We start from the raw sequence: 25,374 nt of genomic DNA, 5'->3' as shown, positions 1-25,374 counted from the left end.
AGTGCCCTCTGGTTGCCGTTAAGCCGCTCACCTTGGTTGAAACAGTATGCCTCGGTGTCAGACCATATCCATCGACGCTGCTGATACGTTTTGTTATACTGAAGCGTGGGGCAGAGGATCACAGTGTGCTCGAAATGACCGCAGTAGGAGCCTTCCATGAAGACAGTTTTACCGCACCCCGTCTGCAGCATACCTTTTACAGCATAATAAGTGTGAATCTATAAACAGAGCCAGCAACCGCCACAGGACATTGCGGGCCTTTGATGTGTCTTTCAATCAAGACAACTGTGTGATTGCGATAATCGACAATTTATATACTAGATTTGGATACTGATTTCCTCTCGCCTTTCCATCATCATTACCACAGTTGCTTGCTTCTCTTTGCATGATTCTGTTCTGATTTCGCACTTTATATACTTTCTTCGTTCTTTTGGGGGATTGTTTTGGGAATCGACTTAGTTATTTGTTTGACTGGTATTTTACCCCGTACTCAAGAATATTTCACTTATACGACAGCGGCTAGGTTTACGGTGGGAGAAAACCGAGCAGAGCCCTGCAGAAACCCACGACCATCCGCAAGTTGCTGCAAGGCCTTCCCACGTACTGCCGCTTTTCAGAATTGACCTTGTGGACATCCAGTGTGACTGCCGGCTGGATATAACCGGAACGATGTAACTTTACACGAGACCGGATTTCACATGTTACATCTACATGTACTAGTGACCCGTTTGTCAGCTATCAAACTGTCGTCCCTGACCTGGTTTGACTCTCTGTGCTATATGCCTATCACACTGTCGTCCCTGTTCTGGTCTTACTCTCTGTACTCTAGTCTTTTATAAGGTATTCCTGTCTGAATAAGGAGTCCGCTGGTTGACTAAACATCAGCCCAAAGCCTGTGATCGCTTCCCTAAAACGATCCTAGGCTAAGTTGATCGTGGTTTTCACAATCAACTTAGCCTGTGATACCTTTGTGAAAGAGTCACCTGTTCCTTATACATTGATTTCACATTATTGCACATATTACCAGTGAAGACAATGTAGCATTTTGAGTACTAGACAAGTGAGGTCTAATCAATTCCAGTGTTACGTGTTACGTTAGTATTTATTTATTTATTTATTTTATTTATTTATTTGATCGGTGTTTTACGCCGTACTCAAGAATATTTCACTTATACGACGGTGGCCAGCATTATGGTGGGTGGAAACCGGGCAGAGCCCGGGGGAAACCCACGACCATCCGCAGGTTGCTGAGAGACCTTCCCACATACAGCCGGAGAGGAAGCCAGCATGAGCTGGACTTGAAAACACAGCGACCGCATTGGTGAGAAACTCCTGGGTCATTATGCTGCGCTAGCGCGCTAACCAACTGAGCCACGGAGGCCCCACGTGTTACGTTAGAATAAAAGCCTGACGCCAGAAGGTAAAGATGGCTCTAAAAGTCATCTTTAATGCCATATTGTCGTAAGATCATATGCTACAAGATATAAAATAAAGTTGTTTTATAAAGGTTATATTATAGTAAAACCTACGAACAATGTCAGATATAGCAGTGTCAGAAATAGGGTTTAGTGTAAAGTCGATAGTAGTTTGGGTGACTGGTGTCGCCATTCATCAAAATAAATTACCCTCCACACCTATTGTCTAGTTCCCAGTCTGTTTAATAGTTGGGACATTACAAGAGGCAATTAGCGATCAAAACCGAGCATGTGCAGTTTAACATTTTGAAATAGAAAACATGTTCCTTTCCTTTCCTGCGTTAATCAGATTTCCTACTATGTCTCGCCCAAACCAGCTTGAACTCGCGAGTCTTCTCAAGTGCCGGCATGTGTTTTTTGACCTACATGTAGACAACATGTACCGTCAGTTCTAGGCCTTTCCTATTTCATACCATTTCGCTAGATGGCTGCAGTGTCCATGATCATTTTCTCATCCACATCAGTTTTCTCCACAGTCCGATCGCCACCAAGGCGCTTCCGTTCAAAGAGATATCCCACGACTGAGGCAACTGTTGCAAGGAATTTCAACCCTGCCCATAGTCCAAGATAGCCAAAGCGTAATGACTGGTTGTCGTAAAGAGCGCATGCTCCAGTTCCCTCGCACGTCCGGTTCCAAACTGAACAGGTTGAATCGATGACGAGCCCAAAGACGGGTCCGCTGGGTAGTTCTCCTAGAAGTTTAGATTTTTTTTTTTCAAAAATAGACAAGCAATAATATAACCTTAGTTATTTAGGAAGGAGGTTGGAAAGAGACTTAAAACAGCCACCTCAATTGTTTCAGAGTTGCTTTCTAACTCTGTAAGATTTACTCTGAAACTCTTACCGGAAAAATATCGTTTCAAAATCCTGGATAAGAATTTTGACCATAGCGTCTTCATTTTAGTTGTCCCTCATACCACAATCATTTGCTTGAGGCTTAATGCCGTACTCAAAAATATTTCACTTATACAAGAGAGGTCATGGTTGGAAGAAACAAGGCAGAGAAACAATGGACACCCACGACCATCCGTAGCCTGCTGGAAGACCTTCCCACGTACGTTCGGAGAAGAAGTCAGCATAAGTTGAATTTGAACTCATAGTGACCGCATTGTTGAGAGTCTCATGAATCATTCTACTGCGATAGCACGCTAACCACTCGGCCGGGAAATGAATAAAGACACAAATAAGAACATACCCATCACACGCTTGACAAACGCCATACTGCCCAGGGCCACGGCTTTATCTTCTTTATCAACGCATCTGATGAGACAAAAATCGAAGGACTGTATGTATGTATGCGTGTATGTAAGTTTGCGTGTATGCGTGTATGCGTGTATGCGTGTATGCGTGTATGCGTGGATGGGTGGATGGGTGGATGGGTGGATGGGTGGATGGGTGGATGGGTGTATGTGTGTATGTGTGTATGTGTGTATGTGTGTATGTGTGTATGTGTGTATGTGTGTATGTGTGTATGTGTGTATGTGTGTATGTGTGTATGTGTGTATGTGTGTATGTGTGTATGTGTGTATGTGTGTATGTGTGTATGTGTGTATGTGTGTATGTGTGTATGTGTGTATGTGTGTATGTGTGTATGTGTGTATGTGTGTATGTGTGTATGTGTGTATGTGTGTATGTGTGTATGTGTGTATGTATGTATGTATGTATGTATGTATGTATGTATGTATGTATGTATGTATGTATGTATGTATGTATGTATGTATGTATGTATGTATGTATGTATGTATGTATGTATGTATGTATGTATGTATGTATGTATGTATGTATGTATGTATGTATGTATGTATGTATGTATGTATGTATGTATGTATGTATGTATGTATGTATGTATGTATGTATGTATGTATGTATGTATGTATGTATGTATGTATGTATGTATGTATGTATGTATGTATGTATGTATGTATGTATGTATGTATGTATGTATGTATGTATGTATGTATGTATGTATGTATGTATGTATGTATGTATGTATGTATGTATGTATGTATGTATGTATGTATGTATGTATGTATGTATGTATGTATGTATGTATGTATGTATGTATGTATGTATGTATGTATGTATGTATGTATGTATGTATGTATGTATGTATGTATGTATGTATGTATGTATGTATGTATGTATGTATGTATGTATGTATGTATGTATGTATGTATGTATGTATGTATGTATGTATGTATGTATGTATGTATGTATGTATGTATGTATGTATGTATGTATGTATGTATGTATGTATGTATGTATGTATGTATGTATGTATGTATGTATGTATGTATGTATGTATGTATGTATGTATGTATGTATGTATGTATGTATGTATGTATGTATGTATGTATGTATGTATGTATGTATGTATGTATGTATGTATGTATGTATGTATGTATGTATGTATGTATGTATGTATGTATGTATGTATGTATGTATGTATGTATGTATGTATGTATGTATGTATGTATGTATGTATGTATGTATGTATGTATGTATGTATGTATGTATGTATGTATGTATGTATGTATGTATGTATGTATGTATGTATGTATGTATGTATGTATGTATGTATGTATGTATGTATGTATGTATGTATGTATGTATGTATGTATTTCAGTCATATGACGGCGAGCAATCACTAGGTTTGTGTCGTTTGTAGCAGGGCGGGTCCATACCACCATAGTGATGCCACCTCTAAAGTCAAAGACACCAGATATGACACCCAACCAGTCACATTCTACTGACATAAGTCCTGCTTGTTTGCTTCAACCTCACAGTCCTGAGCGCCAAGCCAGCAAAATTGAAGCATATCAAATTGTGAGCCCCTGGACGTAACCATCCTAAAATACATATTTTTTATGTCATTAGTGTTATTTAGTCTCAATTTCAAGACTTATTCACTTTATACACGATGGCGGTCAGTTTTATGAAGGAAGCAAAAACCATCGAACTTTGGGAAGTTACTGAAAGACTTTCCCACATTTCACATATATGTATCCACACCATATTGGCAGAATGAATGAATGAGAGATTAGCGATTAACACCACTCCGGCAATATTGCGGTCATATCATGGCAAGAACAAGTTCAAATCATAAGACGGTAAATTATATTCAAGACAAAATCACGCCCAAAGTCAAATAAAAATTTGAAACTAGATGTTGGGAAGAACTTTTTTAAGACCTTAATCATGATCTTCATTGAACACTAAATTTGTGGCCCTGCACAAACGGCCACATGATAGTTGCTGAATTATTACTGTCAGCTAAATATTAATTAATTATCCAAAATAGTACAGTGAGCATAAAGTACTTAACATATTTCAAAGATAATATTCGATAATACCCGAATGTTATAATGGAGAACAGTATTTTTCGTGAACGCAATGATAATAATAATAATAAGATGATAATAAGATGATATTCAAAAAAATTAGAGACGTGCAGTATAAAAAGCAAAACCAGAGCAGCGACGACAGCGAGTGATAGACGTACAGCATAGAAAGTAAAACCAGAGCAGCAACAGCAGTGTGATAGACGTACGGCATAGAAAGTAAAACCAGAGCAGCAACAGCAGTGTGATAGACATACAGCATAGAAAGTAAAACCAGAGCAGCAACAGCAGTGTGATAGACGTACGGTATAGAAAGTAAGTCCAGAGCAGCAACAGCAGTGTGATAGACGTACGGCATAGAAAGTAAAACCAGAGCAGCAACAGCAGTGTGATAGACGTACGGCATAGAAAGTAAGTCCAGAGCAGCAACAGCAGTGTGATAGACGTACGGCATAGAAAGTAAGTCCAGAGCAGCGACGGCAGTGTGATAAACGTAAGGCATAGACAGCAAGACCAGAGCAGGGACGGCAGTGTGAAAAACGTATGGCATAGAGAGCGAAACCAGAGCAGCGACAGCAAGCAGTGTGATAAACTTACAGCATGAAGACCAAGACCAGTGCAGACACGGCAGTGTGACAGACGAACGACATTAGGTGCAAGACGAGAGCAATGACGGCGGTGTGATAGACGTACAGCATAGAGAGTAAGACCAGAGCAGCGACGGCAGTGTGATAGACGTACAGCATAGAGAGCAAGACCAGGGCCCATTTGCACGAAACCCTCTTAACGTTAATTACGAATGCGACGTAATGCCTAATATGCTGGTTGCCGTGGTAGTTACGTGCTCTTAACATTAAGAGCGCTTTGTGCAATTGGGCCTAGAGCAGCGACGGCAGTGTGATAGACGCACAAATAAAAATAATGCAAACGGACTGGCCTCAAGGACGCTTAGTTCATCAACTGACTCCTCGTATATACAAGATATACAGGAGATACGAAAATAATGTGAGCTATAGCTTATTATTTCCCAAAATGAAATAAATATTTACCGAACTTACCGTACAGCTAACAGTGTCCCGGTTATAGCGCCTATAGTTTTGAATAGCACGGACACTGACAGCAAAACAAGAAACGGTACCATTGAAGAACACTTGGCTTGTGTGCAGAATCCTGGGACTGCATTTCCGTTTCCGGTTGAACCGATGCAAGAACACTGCTGGAATGTCTAAAGGGGGAAACCAAAACCTAGTTCCTGTCTTTGTACGTGTACTAATTTTTAAAAAAAGCGATGCACGATTGATTACCACATGACACACGCTGTGCGGGTCAAACTTGAACGGGTGACGATACATAGGATTCTGAAAAGAAGCCCAAATACGTTGATATTCAAAAGATCAATATGCTTTAGGTCAAAGGAGAATATACTGCATACGCCATCCTTTTCAGCCGGTACCACAGTAAGTAACGTCTTGCAGCGATTACACAAGATCTCAACTGGACGTTCATCTCTACGCCTGGTGTCACCATCATATGTCGTCTACGAATATACGATCTCACTTAAAAGAGCGACAGCGAAAAAGATATGACGGAAAAAATGCACGCATCACGTTGTGATGTGACACACGTGAATCACGTGAATGTTTGGCATGGTACATATTTCACTTCGAAATGACCAATTCACTTCAAAAATAGTGCAACTTGCGGATGGTCGTGGATTTCCCCCGGGATGTGCCAACCATAACGCTGACAGCCGTCGTGCAAATGAAATATTCCTTAGTAAAACACATATCAAATAAATGAATCAATCAAAAATAACGCGGAAAATCAACGCGCTCCTATAGGCCTAACCGTTATTTTTGCTGAAACGCATATAAGTCTTACCTGATTGGCTGATTCCGCACATCCGGCAAAACATGGCGACAGATATTCGCTTCCGTCTGACCCGCAGACCGGAAACACTTCCTGGTCTACGCATGAGCAGTTTGAACCACACAATGGTTTACTGGTATCCATGGAAAAGCCAAATATGGTTATGCTGAGTATATACACACACACAGTATGAGCTATATCAACATAATTATGTCCCCAGTGTTTGGTGCAAAGTTGTATGTGATTTTAAAAATGTATATTTGCTCAAGTTAGTTGGCGAGAAGCACAGATAAAGTGACATTATACAAAACATTTCTTCAAATCTCAAATTGGAGTTTAATTATTTGATTTATTTGATTTTTCTTTAAAGTCATATTCAAGACTTTTTTCACTTGTGCGATGGAAATCAATTTTATGCGTGGAGGAAACCGGAGTGATCGAAATAAACCACTGACTGTTGGCGACCTACTGAGGAACTTTCTATGTGTGACGCACAGACGTGCACGCCGCGCTGGTTACAGAGGTTGTCTTCTGCGGGAGAACACAAAACACCGGAAGTCAAGAAAATCTTACACGTCAAATCACAATTTAAAAATGGTGCCATAGTATTCTTAATTTGTCTATTCTGATTTCGACACTATTTCAATATAGAAGAAAAGATTAACTCATACTATATAAGTCGGTAAACGCTTTTATTTATTTATTTATTTATTTATTTATTTGATTGGTGTTTTACGCCGTACTCAAGAATATTTCACTTATACGACGGCGGCCAGCATTATGGTGGGTGGAAACCGGGCAGAGCCCTGGGGAAACCCACGACCATCCGCAGGTTGCTGGAAGACCTTCCCACGTACGGCCGGAGAGGAAGCCAGCATGAGCTGGACTTGAACTCACAGCGACCGCATTGGTGAGAGACTCCTGGGTCATTAGCCTGTGCTAGCGCTTTTACCGACAGAGCCACGGAGGCCCCTAAACGCTTTTAAGAAAGCCTGTCATGTATCGGTGCATTATGTGTTTCGCTTTACCTGACTATAGGTATACACTTTGGACTTTTATGCGCATCGTTAAATTGCAGAAAAAGTGCTTGGTAGATGAGTATCATATTTAACACTGTCACCACCCTGGGCCCAGTTGTCCCAAAGTGTAGTATCTAATACTGGTATTAAGTTATATGGTATAATTTTAATCAAACTAAGCAGCCAATACAGTTCTCTGAAGTCAAAATATAACTGCCGCAGTTTTAATTCATGTTTAATGTACCAGTACATAGGTATAAAACTGAAGACTTGGCTTAAAGTCAAATCTGTTATTAAGTCTTAAACCAGTTTTGTACAACCAGGGCCAAAAGTTTAGTTAAGTTTGTATGTATTTAATAAATAACAGGGTATTTGCGATTTTTGAAATGAGCCGACGTATAGGAAAGTGGGGAAATAGGCAATAAGCTTTTACTGACGCCTAAACAAAAGCGTAAGACGGGTTTACCTTTGTTTTAAGACATCGATCTCCAGCTTGTCCGAGCAAGTAAACAAAGTCGTGCCCACGCTGGCTGCTGTAGACAAGGTAATAGCTACAGTCATCAGCTTAAACATACTCAGTGGGTTAAGACGTAACCTCGATATCAGCACCCCTCCTGTGAGAGCACCGATATCCGCGACTGCAGCCGACGCCATAGCTGTTAAAGTAAAAACCTGAATTCATCTAAAAAAAATAGACGAAAAGACAAAATCACGTAATATCAAGTAAATAAAGGAATGCACTTAACAATGTACTCTAAAGATAAAACATATGGAAAAATTTAAAACATTCTTATTATTATAGAGGCAATGTTAGTACATGTAAGTACAGTCAAAGGCATGAAACTAAGATGGCACAAGTGAGACAAGTGGCGTTTTATTGCGTTCGACAACTATGGGTACAAAATTTTAAGTTAAACGTATGTGTATCTAGACATTTAGTCCTTCCTTTTCGTTGCATGTATATGCCTAGAGGCTACAGTTCGTCCAATCTGTGTTTTGCAATCTTTTTGTGTGAAGAAGAGTATGCTTGCCTCTTCTGAGGCTATGCAGACGGTAAAGTCTTCCAACTTGTATGTTTTCTTTCTTATTTGGGTGCGTATGGTGTTCTCTTTATAATCGGTGCTCTTTAAACGCCAGTCACAAATAAACGCAAAAGTTACAGAGGTACACCTACCAACTATTACATTGCTTTTCCAGACTGGTATTCCGAACTGTAGTTCTATGTACTTTGCCATGAAAGCGATCTTTCCCCAAAGAGCAAAGGAGGTTAACGTTTGGGCCAGGACATTGCAGCAGTAGGCAGGATTCTTTACCAGTCGTCCAAGCGCTGGTAGTAAGTCTGTCAGAAGTACAAACACAAGATAATTACTGTTTAATTGTCAAACGTCTTGATTTAACCGCAGAACAGCGAGAGCTGGATTCGAACCAACGATCCCAATGACTAAGGATCCCTCGATTGTTACGAGAATATTACTTCAGCCTAACAATCCCAAAGATCAAAAAAGAAATAGGATATTTTATAGTACATACACTCGTGGAGTAAGACCTGCAAATAGACACAAGCTGTCGACGAAATGAATATCTTAGAAAAACATCAGTTTATCAGGCTTTAAACCGCTACATACTCTCCCCAAACAGAAAGGCATAACCAGAAAGTGTTTGTGACACTAGATGCTGAGACAAAAATCCATTTGTAATCGGAGTCCATGAGTGACTGAGATTTCACTAATTACTTTATGACTACTGACTCTCTCAGTTTGGCTAAGAGTTAAACTGATTATCCATCTTAGAGTGAGTGAATGAGTGCTTGGGTTTAACGTCGTATCCATCGTTGAAGAAGAGAGATTCTTCAAGGTGAAATTTCAACAAATGCTTTACTTTTTAGTTCCCTGTTACTGTATATATCAGACAGGTTTTGTCGCATTTGAAAAATACCAACACGTTATCCAGGCCATCGTTTAAATGAAGTACTCATGAGGATGGCTCAAAACACTCAGAAAAATAAAATACATAAATAATCAGTTGGTGAATGGGTTTGTGAACCCTCTAAAACAAAATCTGTCTCGGACTGACTTCTTTGGTCGATATTGTCTTTCACTGTTTTTACATGACCTTAAATACAGGTCTACATATGTAAAATGTTCTTATACCCTTCATGTGCTGAGATCTCTTCTTCTTTTTCTTCTTCTTCACTGCCGCCTTTTCTGTTCTTCCTTCTTCGTGTGTGTTTATGCGTTTTGGGAATGAGAAGAAGAAGGAAACCGACCATATGGCGGACGTTGTCCCAAAAACCAGAAAGCCCAGCCACCAGGCACCAATCCAGCGGGGATCTTTAGGACCGAATCCTGGATCTACATCAAAGATATATTATTTAAACGGCAGCATTTATTTAACTGATATATTTTTTTTGATTGATGTTTACGCCGTTCTCAAGAATATTTCACTTATACGACGGTGGCCAGCATAATGGTGGGAGGGAAACGGTCAGATTATGCAGAAACCCAAGACCATCTGCAAGTTGCTGAGAGACCTTCTCACGTAAGGCCCGAGAGAAACTGGTGAGAGGTTCCTGGGTCATTGTGCCTCCAAAAGCCCTAACACCCCCCCCCCCCACTTTCCCCACCAACTCCAAGTTAATGTGAATAGCATTACTATGTTATATATCGATGACAAGTTGTATTTACTTTGCGAGAGACGTAACGGTATAGACACATGTACTAATCTGCTTTTATTGGCTTTTCGCCCAAGTTTAGCTATCTGTAAATTCATTCATACTCACTGCCAGTATTGCTTTTCGTCATTGAGAGGCTGAACACATGCTACTCGTGCGTACCATTTCAAAGAAAGCACAGTTAGAATAGTTTTCTAATTAAGTCCAGAGCTGGACATACCAAACACTTTAAAAATGGTTGACGTTGTCGCCGCATTTGATTGGCGCTCACCATTGAGAGGTTAGAGTAAGACCCGGTTTCTTGTGACTGGGTGGGGTGTTATGTCTCGTGTCTCGGCATGATACTTTAGAGGTGGCTGCAATTGGCGGCATGGACTCACCCCACAACAAGAAGACACAGATTATGACCAAAAAAACGTTCAAAGAACAAGACAGCACCCGGCTAAAACATATTTCAGTCGAAAGCAGGTTTCTCAAGCTTATTATACTTTATTATTTTACCGAATAACATGTAGAACAAAATGGCAATATTGCACAAATGGCTGGTGTGAATCAAGGCAGACATCTTGAGACTTTTATCCACATTTCTGTTTTTTTTCTGTTTTCTTTTATAAAATACAGTAAAATTATGCAAACGCCGTGTTCAAGCCGAGATGCATTCTCTGATGTCGGCGATAACTAGGTCAGCATTGCTCTCATCTTGGAATACACCAAAACAAAAATGAAGCACAAAATTCAGCGGCAGTCGAATGCTTAGCTCAGCCTCAGTCGTGCTTAGATTTATTTTCATTTTCTTTCAGAATTGAATCTAGTAGTTGCTATGTATGTCTTATTACAATTTTCTTAATATGTAATAGGGGTCAAAGCCACAAGTACAACCCCTCCTGAGGCGACAGCCTGAACCAGAAATACCCCCGGCCGTGCATCTGCAGTCTAATTAACTGTAAATGATATAGCAGGGTTACTGTATCTACAGCTGAAACAGTAGGAGAAATATCCTTCCAGTGGGTCAAATCTCCGAGAAAGCTATGTATCACTTGGGCCTTGACTACAATACCGAAAATAACCTCGGCTTTAGAGAGTAGAGCATCACCTCGGCTGTCGATAATGGAGATGCGCTAAAGCTGTGAGAAGACGATGTTTCACTAAACTTTTACTTGGCTTGAAAAAATTTCAAAAAAATATTTTATGCCGGGTTAAGATAATTTGAATGGCAGTCTTAAACAGTGTACATAAACATTAGTCAAGTGCTGTCTTTCATGTATGTATGTATGTATGTATGTATGTATGTATGTATGTATGTATGTATGTATGTATGTATGTATGTATGTATGTATGTATGTGTGTATGTATGTATGTATGTATGTATGTATGTATGTATGTATGTATGTATGTATGTATGTATGTATGTATGTGTGTATGTATGTATGTATGTATGTATTTATGCATGTATGCATGTATGTATGTATGTATGTATGCATGTATGCATGTATGTATGTATGTATGTATGTATGTATGTATGTATGTATGTATGCATGCATGCATCTATGTATGTATGTATGTATGTATGTATGTATGTATGTATGTATGTATGTATGTATGTATGTATAGACACGTATGCATATCTGCCATTTCCTTTCGCGGGTATCATTATTCATTATTTTATGCTAGATATACTTATTTTTTGAGATCCGACTTGCCTCGAGCTGCAGCAAAATGTGACAAAAGTTCGCAATGTGCAACTCAGGATTGGTCATGTCACCTCCAGCAAAAATTCTTGATGATGTTCAGTCTTGTGTTCTTTCCATTTGATCGCAATAACATGACACTTCATGTAGGTCAGTGTACTTACCATACAGGTTAACGTAAAGTCGATTAAAGAGTCCCCCGAGCAAAAACGCCGCAACGCCGCCAAGTATGCTCAGAAACGTAATTATACCTGTTAAACAGAGATAAGCAAATTGTTTTTAACTAAAAAGATGGCGCTTTCAAACTTTACCGCATCGATGAGATGAAGTAAAATATATACGGAGATAAATTTCAAACTAGTTGGGTTAGTTTGTAATCATACAGTGTTACTGTTATGATGGAATACATAGGCAAGAATGTGATTACAAATAAAAATATACTTTAATGATGGCCTATATAAAACTAATTCGGTAATCAGTATTCTGCTTTATGGAAACGATGACGCCTAAGTGCATTTTCTTTTATTTGCTTGATGTGGAATGTCATTGTCACGATCTTTTCATGTATATGCCTGTGAAAAGGGGAATGACCGGAGTAATCCATCGCCCTCCGACATGCAAGGCTGGATTCGAACTCGCGACCTCGTTGGTGAAGGAGCGAGCCACCGCTTTAACCTTCAGAGCCAACGAAGTTGCATAGGCATTTAGTCACTTATTGATCCATTAATTCATAAGAAGTTTACAGGAATATTCATTATGTCATCCCTTAGAAAATTTATTATAGTTTCACTACATCATTTTCATACCCTAAGAAGGTATATTTTTGGGGAGTAAATTCACCCCGCGCCTTAAAAAAATGCAGATGGCTGGAATGCGTTATTTGCAAAGAGGTTTACTTTTATGTCTTCAATATTCCATAGATAAATGGACAGAAGAAACCTTGTGGACTTACTTTACACAAATTTCAGAACAATCAGTGCCAGGATCTCCACTGATTTCTATACATCATTAAATAAAAGAGTAGACCGTTTTGCTATAATCCCCTCTCGTTACAAAAGCCAAAGGAAGTGACGTTTCTGGTATTTGTCTCCCCGTCTGTCAGTAACTTTAAGGAAAAAGCTATGCATTTGGTTGCCATTTTGTACACAGGTCGGCGTGGGGCTAAGAGCTGGTGTATTCAGGGCAAAGAAAGAAGTATTCATCTGACGAAAGACAATTATACCCTGTCCAGGCAAATAGTTCGCTTATTTTTTTATAATTTTTCTAACCGACTGAAATGCATTTAAAACACATGATTCTATGGTGATCTGTTAGGACCCAGATTGTATCAGTGACGTCATAACAATATTTTTGGCTTGAAATAGTTCGTTTCAATGTCCATTTCTTAATTACATTCATAGCTCTAAATGGAGATACACTTTGATTGATAAAACATAGCAACTGATGTGTGTCAAGAGTACTGTCCCTTTGGCTGTAATGGTGGAACTTTTACACTTGGCTGTGTTTTATATGTGCTTTCGCTGAGTGCTTTCCAGTTGTTACCACTGTTCTGTTCTTTTCAACGATATGCACATACCCACCTACGAAGTACCCAGTCGAATGTTTTTCAACGTTGTCATCCACATACGAGATCTGAAGCGAAGTCCTGGGGCCATTCGCCATTCCTTGCAAAAGGTAAGAAGCCGCCAGAAGACCATAGGCAATCCAGGATCCAGAAATGTGAGAGCTTCCCTGTTGCGCCTCGCAGTTTTCAACATCCGTCAGATTTGCTGGTAGAGAATCATTACGGCATAACATGGCCAAGACCCAGGCTGAAGTGTCGGATTTATTAAGAAATCTCGGGCTGAACTGGCGTGGCTTTAGAATGAAATGAGGTACAGCGGCTAGGATACCAGCAACGCCGATCATTAGGTAAATGGCGCCAAGGATTCGGGGGCGATGGGAGGTGGAGCCAAGATGGCTGACTGGGATCACAAAAATCAGGTATCCGATGTTGTAGCCTATCTTTACTGAGCCGCTCTTAGCGCTACTGAAGCCAAACTGTTTCTCGATGGTGGAAATCTGAGAGCTGATGTAAATACGTAAAATACTGACGAAAAGACCACCCACCCCTGCGATTACCACAAATGTCCTTATCAGGCAAAGCCGCCGCCATCTTGGAAAGCAGGTCAGTTTCGCGCCCTTTTCCAAAGAATCTCTCCGCAAAGGTTCTGTCACGTTTTCGACGGATGTTTCCAGCCCAGAGTGTTGGATGATCGCTTGCATTATTCTTACGCAATACTGGAAAATATGTTATGGAAATAAACAAAAAAGCATATAATTAATTGAAGAAAAATGCTTGTGTTTTCCGTCTGGATTGTTTGACGATCGCCGGCATATTCTCTGCGTAATGGCTGAAAAATATATGTTAACAACAAATCAACATAATCATGTAACAGAATGAAGAAAAAAGTCCAGATTGTTGGACAATCGCCTGTTTCACATTCACGTTATGATGAAAAAATAGAATACTGAAATGAATAAAAAGAACATGTAGTACATCGCTGGTGAAAAGGCACAATGTCATCTAATAAGGTCACAACTAAATTTGCATGATCGATATTGAATAATGTTTTTTTCTAATCTGAATTAGATCTTTTAATAAACAAATTCAGAAATTACACATATTACTCTAAACACAAACACCTTCGTTTTGGGACTTTTACAGAGTCTTTAGTGTTCTTGTTGAGAATGAATGTCGGTTAGAAAAAAATGGCTGCTCGATCCAAAGGACAACATTTTGACCTTGCAGATATTTGACCTTGGAGCTCAGCAGCACTGAAAGTTAGCAAGACAAAGAATAAGCCTAATCAACCGCGCAGCATAGACAACTCATTTACTTGTCTCGCACTTTAACACTGTTGCTGGGCGCGATACCTGATCTTGCCATGCGCATGCGCTAAACTATGTCAAATTGTATATATATAGCTACAGCTCAGGCACATTTCACTGTTTACCGAGCCGAACTGACTGAATGACAATTTATAGATCAGCTCCTAAGGTAAAGTAGTGACCATTTTCTACACTGTAAGAATTGAATGAAAATTTACAGCCTGAAGCACTGTATATTGTTACAGTAAATCATGTTGTAAATATTTTACACCATTTTCCAGCTCAATTTTTCACCTATTGGGTGTAATTTTACTCTAGTCGATGTGTATTTACAGCATTATCTGTAAAACTGTGGCGGTTTGACCATTTACAGTACACTTTGCTGTTAATGTTCACTAATTTTGTTGGTAGATATATAGATTTTGTTAATTTGCAATGGAGTTAACTGATTATTTACAATGGTATATGTGGAAATATACTGTTATTTTGGGTGTAAATATTAAACAGCACATCTTGTAAATCTACAGTGAAAAGAACTGGTAACAAAGTTGCCAGCACTATTCACTGTAAAGTTACAGTGTAATTTGTTACAGTGTATGTTTATTTCCAAAAACAAATCGTTACATTTTAATAGAACGGTATGGTATCTTTGTTCTGATATTCATTTACTTGTCAGTTGATGATTATATTCAATTATATGACGGGTGTCAGGTTAACTAAGAGCACGGAATCTTACGGGACATCGACCTTGACCTTCGCCAAGTCCTAAACACCCTGACACAGTTTGACCAGTTTTCTCCGTCATAATGCTTAACGCCGTATTAAAATAATCAGTGAAATTTTCTTGTGTTCAATTTCAGTGAAACACCAGTGAAATACATGAATAATACTTAATACCAGTGTAAAGAAAATATTCACTATTCACTACATATTGTAGGGAATACAGGTCTGAAGTCTTACGACACTTTCGAAGCCGGCGCTGGGACTCAAGCCCTCGTTTTATTGCAAGTCGTAAATCGCAACTCAAGTCTTAAACCTACGACCTTCGACCGTTTCACTGACAAATTCTAAGTCTATGTCTTATTATGTGCCGGCTGACTCAGTGACTGAAAACTTATAACTTCAGATATACGATATAAAACATGTTAGTGACATTATGTTTTGGTGCGTTTGTCTAATAAATATAGGTGTGCTCGATTAAAGCAAAACTCCGCAGGTCAAAAGCAGTGTATATGCACTCTTGTACTTATTTATTTATTTATTTATTTATTCATCTATTTATTTATTCATCTATTTATTTATTCATCTATTTATTTATTCATCTATTTATTTATTCATCTATTTATTGGTTTGATTGGTGTTTTGCTTATACGACGTCGGCCAGCATTATGGTGGGAGGAAACCGGATAGAGCCGGTCATTGGTGAGTTTGTCATAATAGCACTATCACTGATTTAGCACTTTAATACAAGCCACGTGGCAAATACACATACGCCATTATCTTATTAGACTGCAATTATCAAATATGGTGCTTGAAGCAAAACACATTACTGAAATGTTACATAGATTAATTTTGTGATTGTGTGCATCGAGGGTTCACAGGCCTATATCCATCCCGTCTTCAATGCGAATGAGTGTTCTTGGTGCGATCAACGTTACCTGTTACCTTGTTGCCGATGACTCCGGCAGTATGCAATGCTGTTGAACACGACCTAACTGCAAGTGGTATTTGCAGAAAGAAAACAAACAATGCGCCCATCGTGTGTGTACTTCACAAACACAGCTAGGTTGCGTGCATCTTACGTCATTCAGCTATAACAATCAAAATACCCTTACACATAGAACATATATTTATTTATTTATTTGATTGACGTTTTACGCCGTACTCAAGAATATTTCACTTATACGACGGTGGCCAGCATTATGCTGAGAGGAAACTGGGCCCTGGGAAACCCACGACAATCCGCAGGTTGCTGCGAGACCTTCCCACGTACGGATATAACATACAAGACTTAAATGACAATCGTCACTGGAATCCATATATTTAACAACGTTATTTAATACTGAGAGAAAACAATATCAAATTGATTCGCGCGTTTATATTTTTTTGTTGAGCCTGTGCCAGTAGGATTTGAAATCATCATCAGGGAATACAAAAATCCATGTATATAGACATAATGAGGGAGTTTTGAGATATAACTGTTAAGTCGCTAATGGTAAACAAAAGTTCTACTGTCTCATACAACTAGTGAAGATTATTCGCTTTAACATTAACTTTTGTTAACATTAGTTTATTGATCACCTGTCTCACCGTATTCTGGAGGCACAAAAGACGCCACTTTTCTTCAGGTTCAAGCTAAGCTCAGTTTTCTCCGTCGTTCATTCACACCAAATAACATTCTTCAGGTATACGGCATTAAAACAGTTGCCGAACAGTTCTCGCATGTCACAAGGTACAGTAAGACGATTTATAAACTTTAAGAATAAAAGACTCGAAACTCCCCTGTTCTAACACAAAAAACAGCTATCCCAGAACTCGAACCCAAGACATGCCAGCCGTTCTCATCTGACTTAGTAATGTGTCTCTATTGGTAGTTCTTTTCTCTGTCGACTTTTCTCAGTGTCTGTGTCTACTGTTCTCAACATAGTTCTTACGCTATGTTCGATATGTTAAGAAATATTTTTGTAGTATTGCACAGAGAGTGGAGGCCGTAAGTGGAGGCTGAAAGTCAGCACCATAAATGGGGAATGTAAGTGGAGGCTGAAAGTCAGCACCATAAATGGGGAATGTAAGTGGAGGCCGTAAGTGGAGAACGTAAGTGGGCGCCTTAAGTGGGGGAAAAGCTATATACATATATAATACACATCGAACACCTTTTCTTTTTGATCTTAATTTTTTCTTTTTTGTTGTTTTTGAGAAATTAATCTTAATATTTCACCACTACATTAATAATAGCGTCCATAATAGCGTACACCAATAACTTTAGTGGAAATGTCAAAAGTAAGTATAGATAATTTAACCAGGATCTATTCAAACAGTAAATAGCTCATGGAAGTAAATGTGCAGATTTACAACTGATACGTATTAAAAACTAAGAAAATAATTGATTTAATTACGTGGAATTACACACAATTATAAAGTAGACTGCCAGAGATCCTGTTCATTTCATGAACTGTACTCAGTGGAAAAGTTAAAAATCACAGAGTGAAGATGTTTAATGGAGCATTTGTTTTTGCAGTAATAACCTGTAACATAGATTGATATCTTTACATATCATAATGCACAGGATCTAATAGCTACTTATAAAACAACTGTCAAATGCGGTACTGCTATCCAAGTAAGGATAATTTACAATGTCGAAACTGATGCTATCCCACTTGGCGTGTCCTGGTACACTAAAAGAAAAATGAATTTGTTAATTTTAACAGAAAGTCTGTTGTCCGAGTGACGCTAGAATGTATTCTATTATTATAACGTAATAATGTGTCATTTTCAATATAATATTCTGTCAATCTAATAGACCCTTAATGTTGAACTAATAGAATATGTGTGTTATATTTAACAGAATAATTCTGTTGATTCTAGCATCACTCAGACAAGAGACTTTCTGTTAAAAGTAACTGATCATTCTGTCAATCTAATAGACTCTTAATGTTGAACTAATAGAATATGTGTGTTATATTTAACAGAATAATTCTGTTGATTCTAGCATCACTCAGACAAGAGACTTTCTGTTAAAAGTAACTGATTCATTTTTTTTAGTATATCCAAATGTATTCAAGTGAAAGAATAATAAAATCAATAAATAACCAATATACTTAGTGGAATGGTAGGCCTTATATTAAAAAGGGTTCTCCCTGGTCAAGTGGGTTATCATGCCAGTGCGGCGCAATAACCCAAGAGCCTCTCACCAATGCGTTAGCTGTGAGTTCAAGTCCAGCTAATGATGGCTTCCTCTCCGGTCGTACATTAGAAGGTCTGTCAGTACCCTTTCCTCCGTTTTCCTGTCTGTTGAATACTGTGTGTTTCAAAGACCTACCGGGGTCCTTGGGGCCAGCTAGTTAGCACGCCAACGCGGTGCAATTGCCCAGAAGCCTCTTACCAGTGCGATGGCTGTGAGTTCAAGTCCTTCATGGCTTCCTGTAAGGCTCTACGTGGGAAGCTCTGCAAACAACTTGTAGTCGTGGTTTCCCCTGTGCTTGCCCGGATTCTTCCCACCATACTGGTGGCCACCGTCGTATGAGTGACGTAGTTTTGAGTACGGCGTAAAACACCAATCAAATAAAAAAATAAACAAATAAATAAAGACGTACCTTTTCAGAGTCCAGAATGCCCCACCATGCAGCCCATGTGCTACATCTCCAGTGTGGTGTTTTTAGAATACCTGATCCTATTATTAGTTTGCTGATAAATCCAAGTCATATTCAGTTTGAATTAATTGCCCCGTGGGGCCGATGTGAATTTATATATATAGTTATCAGATTTTATACTTGAGATGAATTTATACAGAGTTATCAGATTTTATATTGGAAATAAATTTATGTTGCGTGTGGAAAATACCGATGAGTATAATAAGGTAGGATAAGCCGGAGATTAATGGGGTCAGATAAGCCGGAGATTAATGGGGTAGGATAAGCCGGGTAAGTGTTAGGTGGGTAAATACTGGTCAGAAAAATGATGTCATCATTTTGTCATCATCACACCTTAAATAGAGTGAGGTAGTGTGCAATTTGTTAGGTTAGGCTTTAAAAATTCTGTAGGGTAAGTTAATCTGCTGAATATTCTATTTGTGAGCTGGTGTCATTGCCGTCGTGGCAGCATTCAGAATCCCCCATACCTGCACGGAGAAAATGTGGCTGCGCTAGTTACGTCTTTGTGGAGGGGGGCGGGGGGAGGGGGAGGGGCATATATGTGTCATGACAACAGCTTGTTGTTCTAACAGTTGGCATTCATTCTGCAAATACTAGTTGTAAGATTTTCTTGTATCTCCCTTTGAATGCTCCCTTTGGCAGCAGAGAAGAGCACAGTATCTTGTAGTATCAAATTGGATTGATTTTTTTTTATTTTTGTGGGAATAAGCTTTTGTTTCAGCAAATTTACACTGTGTAAGAAAAAAATGGGCACGTTTCGCAGGTCAGGTGGTCAAGTTCAAGGTATGACATGTGCCCTTGTCAGTTTCAGCAATCTTTGGACAAGCTGTGAGGTTATTTATGTATAAAATCCAGTATTTAGTTCATATTTCAAAATTTGTAGGGAACTTCAGTGAGTGTGATCCCTGCGGTCATGTCTAGGGGAAAGTTGGACTGCACTGTAACATACAGTGCTAGATTATCACTTCACTTGTGCTGTTTTCGTGGTTATCTAGAGAAAACTTGCATGCCTTTTTTCGTGATAGAAGCCTTCTAGTTAAACAGGCATTTATATAGTCGCTGAGGCTGTATCGCTCAACATTATACAGTTGTTGATGGTGTTTTACTCAGATATCTATAGACTTGTTGGTGGTGTTTTACTCAAATACTTATGAACTTGTTGATGGTGTTTAACTCAGATACTTATAGACTTGTTAATGGTGTTTTACTCAAATACTTATGAACTTGTTGATGGTGTTTAACTCAGATACTTTTAGACTTGTTAATGGTGTTTTACTCAGATATTTATTGACTTGTTGATGGTGTTTCTTGCAGATATTTACAAATTTGTTGGTGGTGTTTGTCGAAGATATTTATAACGATGTTAATGGTGTTCCACATTTCTATAAAGTTATCAGTTACATCTTTGTAAAAACAAAACGGAGAATAAACCAGGAGTTACATCGTGTAACCAAGGGAAATGTGTTAAATGCTTGTATTGTCAGCATCTGTGAATGTCACGTGTAAATATTTCCTGGGCAGGTCATTTTGTTTCAATCAGAAGAAACCATCACGTCATACTGACATTTACTTATTAAATGAATGATGACCTTTTAATGTCTAAACCTAATGTGTCTTGACTACGCACTGGATTTGACTCATCCAGTAAATATACTCAAGAAAGATATAAACGCACGAAGCAAGTTTACATTTCTCTAAGTATTAAATAACGTGTTAACTCAACAATTAGGTTAAGTATTTATTGTCAAATGTGTCTTCAATTTTAACCAAATTTTCACATTTTGGGGCAATAATCCAGGAGCTATGGTCGGTAATCAAAGTTCACAGCACTCAGTACCGAGTGTGTCCATCTTTATCACCACGAAGAGCGTGAACTGTGATTGCCGACCATCCCGTTTTCATAAATTCTAAAATGTTTGCGTGGACCAGTGATGATTTTGGCGCGGTTCAGTAATAAGGCTGTCTGGGTTGAGAGATCAGGCTGACGTGGCTCAGTAATCAGGTTGGTATGGTTCATTAATAAGGCTGGCGTGCTTCAATAATAAGATTGGCGTGGTTCAGTTATAAGGCTGTCGTGGTTCAGTGGTCAGGCTGACGTGGTTCAGTAATAAGGCTGACGTGGTTCAGTAATAAGGTTAGCGCAGTTCAGTAATAAGCCTAACGTGGTTCAGTAATAAGGTTGACGTGGTTCAGTAATAAGGGTGGCGTGGCTCAGTAATAAGATACACCCACGCGGCACATGAGATAAGAGTTCAGTCCTATCGGAGGTTCCCCTGCTCCCATTCTAAATGAGCCTTGGTGTAAGTCTTACAGTCTTGTACAATCTTACATTCTTTGATGATCACTTGTCATCCATCATTTCGGTGTGAATGTTGGCTGGGTTGTAATAGACCTTTCCGAACTGTCAATCAAGGATGTCCCACACATTTGTTACAAATGTTTCATCTTTCTATGACGTCAGGACGTCACAATTGCTTTCACCGGGAAATGGAATGAAAAGTAATCTTGTCACGAGGGTGGTGGGACATCGAATGTGTTGGATTAAAGGCCAGTTTTTAAATCCGGGACACTCTGGTATTCCCCATCCATAAACTGACCACCACCCAATAAACAAGGCGTTAAACAACAATAAACAAACAAATAAACGGTCTTTGTTCAGCTGAAGGTTTGTATGCGGAGATTTGAGGCTTAGAATACCGCAAATAAGCCAGTTAATTCACCGCCTATCATATATCACTGTGGCCAATCATACCCATTTCACAAAAACACTTCATTTTTATCAACCTCATTACACCTGACACAAATTCCAGCCAATAACATAAGTTGTTCCAGTGAGCATCATTATGTATGTAAATGTGCCCGCATTTGTTGAAATAAGTTCATATCAGTGCGTTTATTCTTTTTCAGAAACCTTCCATAATGAAACGTCTGGGTGTTTTAACCTTCCTCGTGGCCCTTGGCCTGGTACTTGGTATGTGCTTTGAATAATCTGAAAGTATTTGGATATACGGACTGAATAATGGTCAAGCCTTCGTAATTTTTGTTTTGTTGTTGTTGGTTTTTTTTTTTTTTTTTTTTTTTGCTTTTTTTGCATAACGTACACCACTGGATATATTGTACATATGCAGTGATGCTCTTGAAGAACATCAATACATACTCGTAATTTTATAACAGCGGTGTTGACACTTTAACAGGAATGGTACGTGGGAAGGTATGCCAGCAGTCTGCGGGTAGTTGTGGGTTTACCCGGGCCCTGTCCGGTTTCCTCGAGCCATGATACCAGCTGCCGTTGAATAAGTGAAATATTCTTGAGCACGGCGTAAAACACCAATCAAATAGATAAATAAATAAATAAAAGAAATAAGCAGCATTTTGTAACCTGCTAAGTAACCGAAACCTAAGTGTATATGAAAATGGATTACAAAATCTAAGAACTTGGACTGAAAAGTCTCTCGAGAACCAAATTTGGACGTTATTTGATTAATTGAATAGGCCTTATATATTCTATTATAAATCTTGGACACAGTTTTCAGAAAAATGTGCAAAAATGATGGGTTAGAAAACATCAACTGATGATTGATAGGGTGGATGTGACAAGCAACCTCATCAAAATATGCAAAAAAAATGAAAAAAACAAATTGCGAAATTTATTTCGGGATGAGCAGTCAAACCTTTACTTACGGACTCCTGTAATCAACGGTTACGTGCCCTTAGTGGCGTCAGTCTGTCACGACCAGTACAATTTTCCCTGCTGGACGGCCTGTATTAATACGCAGAGGTTATCGGAAAAATAGTTCAGATAAATGTTGCTAAGGTCTTTCACGCAACCTGACTTGGGTAATCACCTGTTTTAAGCGGTCAGTTTTTTCGTTTTCCTTCGCTGGCCACATGCTACAGGTTTTACTCTCTGTATTACAAGAGTGTAAATTTTTTGTTTAATGAACTGTCATGTTTCTTTGTATTGAAAAATATATGTTTTTATAACCTAGTAAGTAATGTTAAAATTGATGTTAAAACGCCCAGTTACAAACTGCTCTCAATGCTTTAATCGTCAACTTACCGTAATTCTTCTAATTTTTAGGACAGATATGAGTAGTGCAGAAAGCAAAGAATAACAACTCAGTCCAATTTTTTTCGAGAAGTAAAGATATGAATATGTTGTTCATTATATCGACTAACCATGCAAAGAAAGAAACCAAATATTCGTCTTGTATATCTAGTAATTACTTGTGTATTGGCTAAAAAGAGCAGACCAAAGATTAGTCCCAAAAATTAGAAAAATTAAGCAATTAAACTGAGTTTGTGCACTGAAGGGTGATACAGAGAACAATGGGAAAAGAAATTGATGTTAATGTTGTCTTTTATTAGGGAACGACCGATGTGCTCCGCTAGGTGGCACGTGCCAGCATGACAGTAATTCATGTTCGGGGCGCTATCGTTCGAGTCTCTGTCCCGGAAGTGCCCGTATACGCTGCTGCTTGCCTGCCGGTAAGACACAGAGATCATGGGTTGTTCTCCTATGATATTTTGTTTGATCATGCCTAAACTTCGAGCGTAATTATATTTCTCACAAGGATAAAAAAAATAAAAAACGTATGAGTGACTCTTAACAGTGTCACAATTTGCCATTCCCTTGTTGTGAGAGAATTTTAAGAAGAAATATGAACTGGTATTGTTTCACGAATTCATTTATGTGATTCTTGTCTAACCACATTGGACACAACGTTTCTTTTATAATGGCGATATGTCGTAACGGTAATAGAGACATGAATGCGCAAGGAAACCACCGCTCTTGGTCAGGTACCTGAAAAAAAACCCTGACTAAAGGTGCAACTGAATCAGCCAATGGATTTGATCAATCCCCCAATGAATTTGATTTGAGGGTAGAATTTTTGAAAAATGTATCAGGATGACTTACCACGTTTACCTGTGGGAAAAAATTTGTAAGGGAATCATTTTGGAAAAATGGGTGTAAGTACAAAGCGGGAACAAACCAATCATATTCCCACAACTGTCTAAAGAATAATAAAAATGAAGCGTTTTAGGTGTCCAAATCTCCATAATGAATTCAAGCGAACGCTTTCTGTATCGACTACAACAATGTGGTTCTAAGTGAGTTTTTTTTTCATAATTCTTAACATACAGTTTTGGAATTCGGTGTTGTCTCCCTTTTTCCCAGACAGGTGTGATCCGCTAGGTGGAACTTGCCAGAATGACGGCCTGGATTGTTCGGGCTCTTACCACAATGGATTTTGTCCGGGTAGTGCGTCCAACAGATGCTGTATGCCAGAAGGTGAGTAAGAGCAAGGACAGGGCCTGTATATGCAACATTTTGAAATTGATTATCTACATAGCATGCCACTTGAAAATTACATAAGAGAAATGTATATTCTTACATCTTGTGAGAGCACAATGGTTCGATTAACCTTTGATTTTAAACTTAGTGATACGATAGATATGAGCATGGGTCTATGTGTGCATATGAATATATGAATGGACAGATGGATTTACAGACTAATAAATGGACGGATGGATCAATTATATACGGACGGATGAATGGATGGATGAATGGATAGATGGATGATGGATAGATGAATGAATGGATTGTTGGATGGCTGGTTGGATGATAGGATGAATAGATTTGATTTGATTAGTTTTTTACATTATAGTCAACAATATTTCACTTATACGACGGTGGGCAGCATTGTGGTGAGAGGAAACCTGGCAGAGCACAGGGGAAACCCACGATCTTCCGAAGATTTTTGTCAAACTTTCCCAGGTACGACCAGAGAGGAAGCCAGCATGTGCTAGACCTGAACTCACAGCAACTGATTCACCCAATCGTTCTAGGGGGCCTCCATGGCTCAGTTGCTTAGCCCGCTAGCGCAGCGTAATGACACAGAAGGCTCTCAACAATGCGGTCGCTGTGAGTTCAAGTCCAGCTCATGCTGACTTCCTCTTCGGTCGTAAGTGGGAAGGCCTTCCAGCAACCTGCGGATGGTCACCAACCAAATAAATAAATCAATCAATCAATTGTTCTAACTCCCACTTGTTCACCCAGAGCTTGATT

At 38.9% G+C, this 25,374-nt stretch overlaps 1 protein-coding gene and 1 long non-coding RNA gene across 2 annotated transcripts; one reads left to right on the top strand and one right to left on the bottom strand.

The window, feature by feature from the left end:
* Nucleotides 1-1,895: 1,895 nt before the first annotated feature.
* Nucleotides 1,896-14,328, bottom strand: LOC135463411 (solute carrier organic anion transporter family member 2B1-like). Its single transcript, XM_064740671.1, has 7 exons — nucleotides 13,644-14,328; nucleotides 12,228-12,314; nucleotides 9,855-10,055; nucleotides 8,879-9,043; nucleotides 8,171-8,360; nucleotides 2,671-2,735; nucleotides 1,896-2,167 (listed from the first exon to the last, which is right to left on the bottom strand). The coding sequence occupies exons 1-7, from the start codon at nucleotides 14,326-14,328 to the stop codon at nucleotides 1,896-1,898; spliced, it is 1,665 nt and encodes a 554-aa protein (XP_064596741.1).
* A 740-nt stretch (nucleotides 14,329-15,068) lies between these two features.
* On the top strand, nucleotides 15,069-24,598 carry LOC135463617 (uncharacterized). Its single transcript, XR_010443561.1, has 4 exons — nucleotides 15,069-15,103; nucleotides 22,212-22,275; nucleotides 23,673-23,792; nucleotides 24,484-24,598. It is a non-coding gene; the product is annotated as an uncharacterized LOC135463617 (long non-coding RNA).
* The last annotated feature ends 776 nt before the right edge of the window (nucleotides 24,599-25,374 follow it).

The sequence above is a fragment of the Liolophura sinensis genome, chromosome 3 (genome assembly GCF_032854445.1).
Source record: "Liolophura sinensis isolate JHLJ2023 chromosome 3, CUHK_Ljap_v2, whole genome shotgun sequence".
Classification (NCBI taxonomy): Eukaryota; Metazoa; Mollusca; class Polyplacophora; order Chitonida; family Chitonidae; genus Liolophura; species Liolophura sinensis.
Note: the sequence above shows the minus strand (reverse complement) of the source record. Positions and strands in the feature narration are given on the sequence as shown.

What these genes read in the sequence shown, in the direction of transcription:
- LOC135463411 (XM_064740671.1), bottom strand. Translation starts at nt 14,328, where the DNA reads ATGCAAGCGATCATCCAACACTCTGGGCTGGAAACATCCGTCGAAAAC. An exon ending in ACTTTACGTTAACCTGTATG is followed by an intron (nt 10,056 to 12,227) that starts GTAAGTACACTG and finishes TCTTTGATGTAG; the next exon opens with ATCCAGGATTCGGTCCTAAA. An exon ending in GAAAAGCAATGTAATAGTTG is followed by an intron (nt 8,361 to 8,878) that starts GTAGGTGTACCT and finishes TTACTTTAACAG; the next exon opens with CTATGGCGTCGGCTGCAGTC.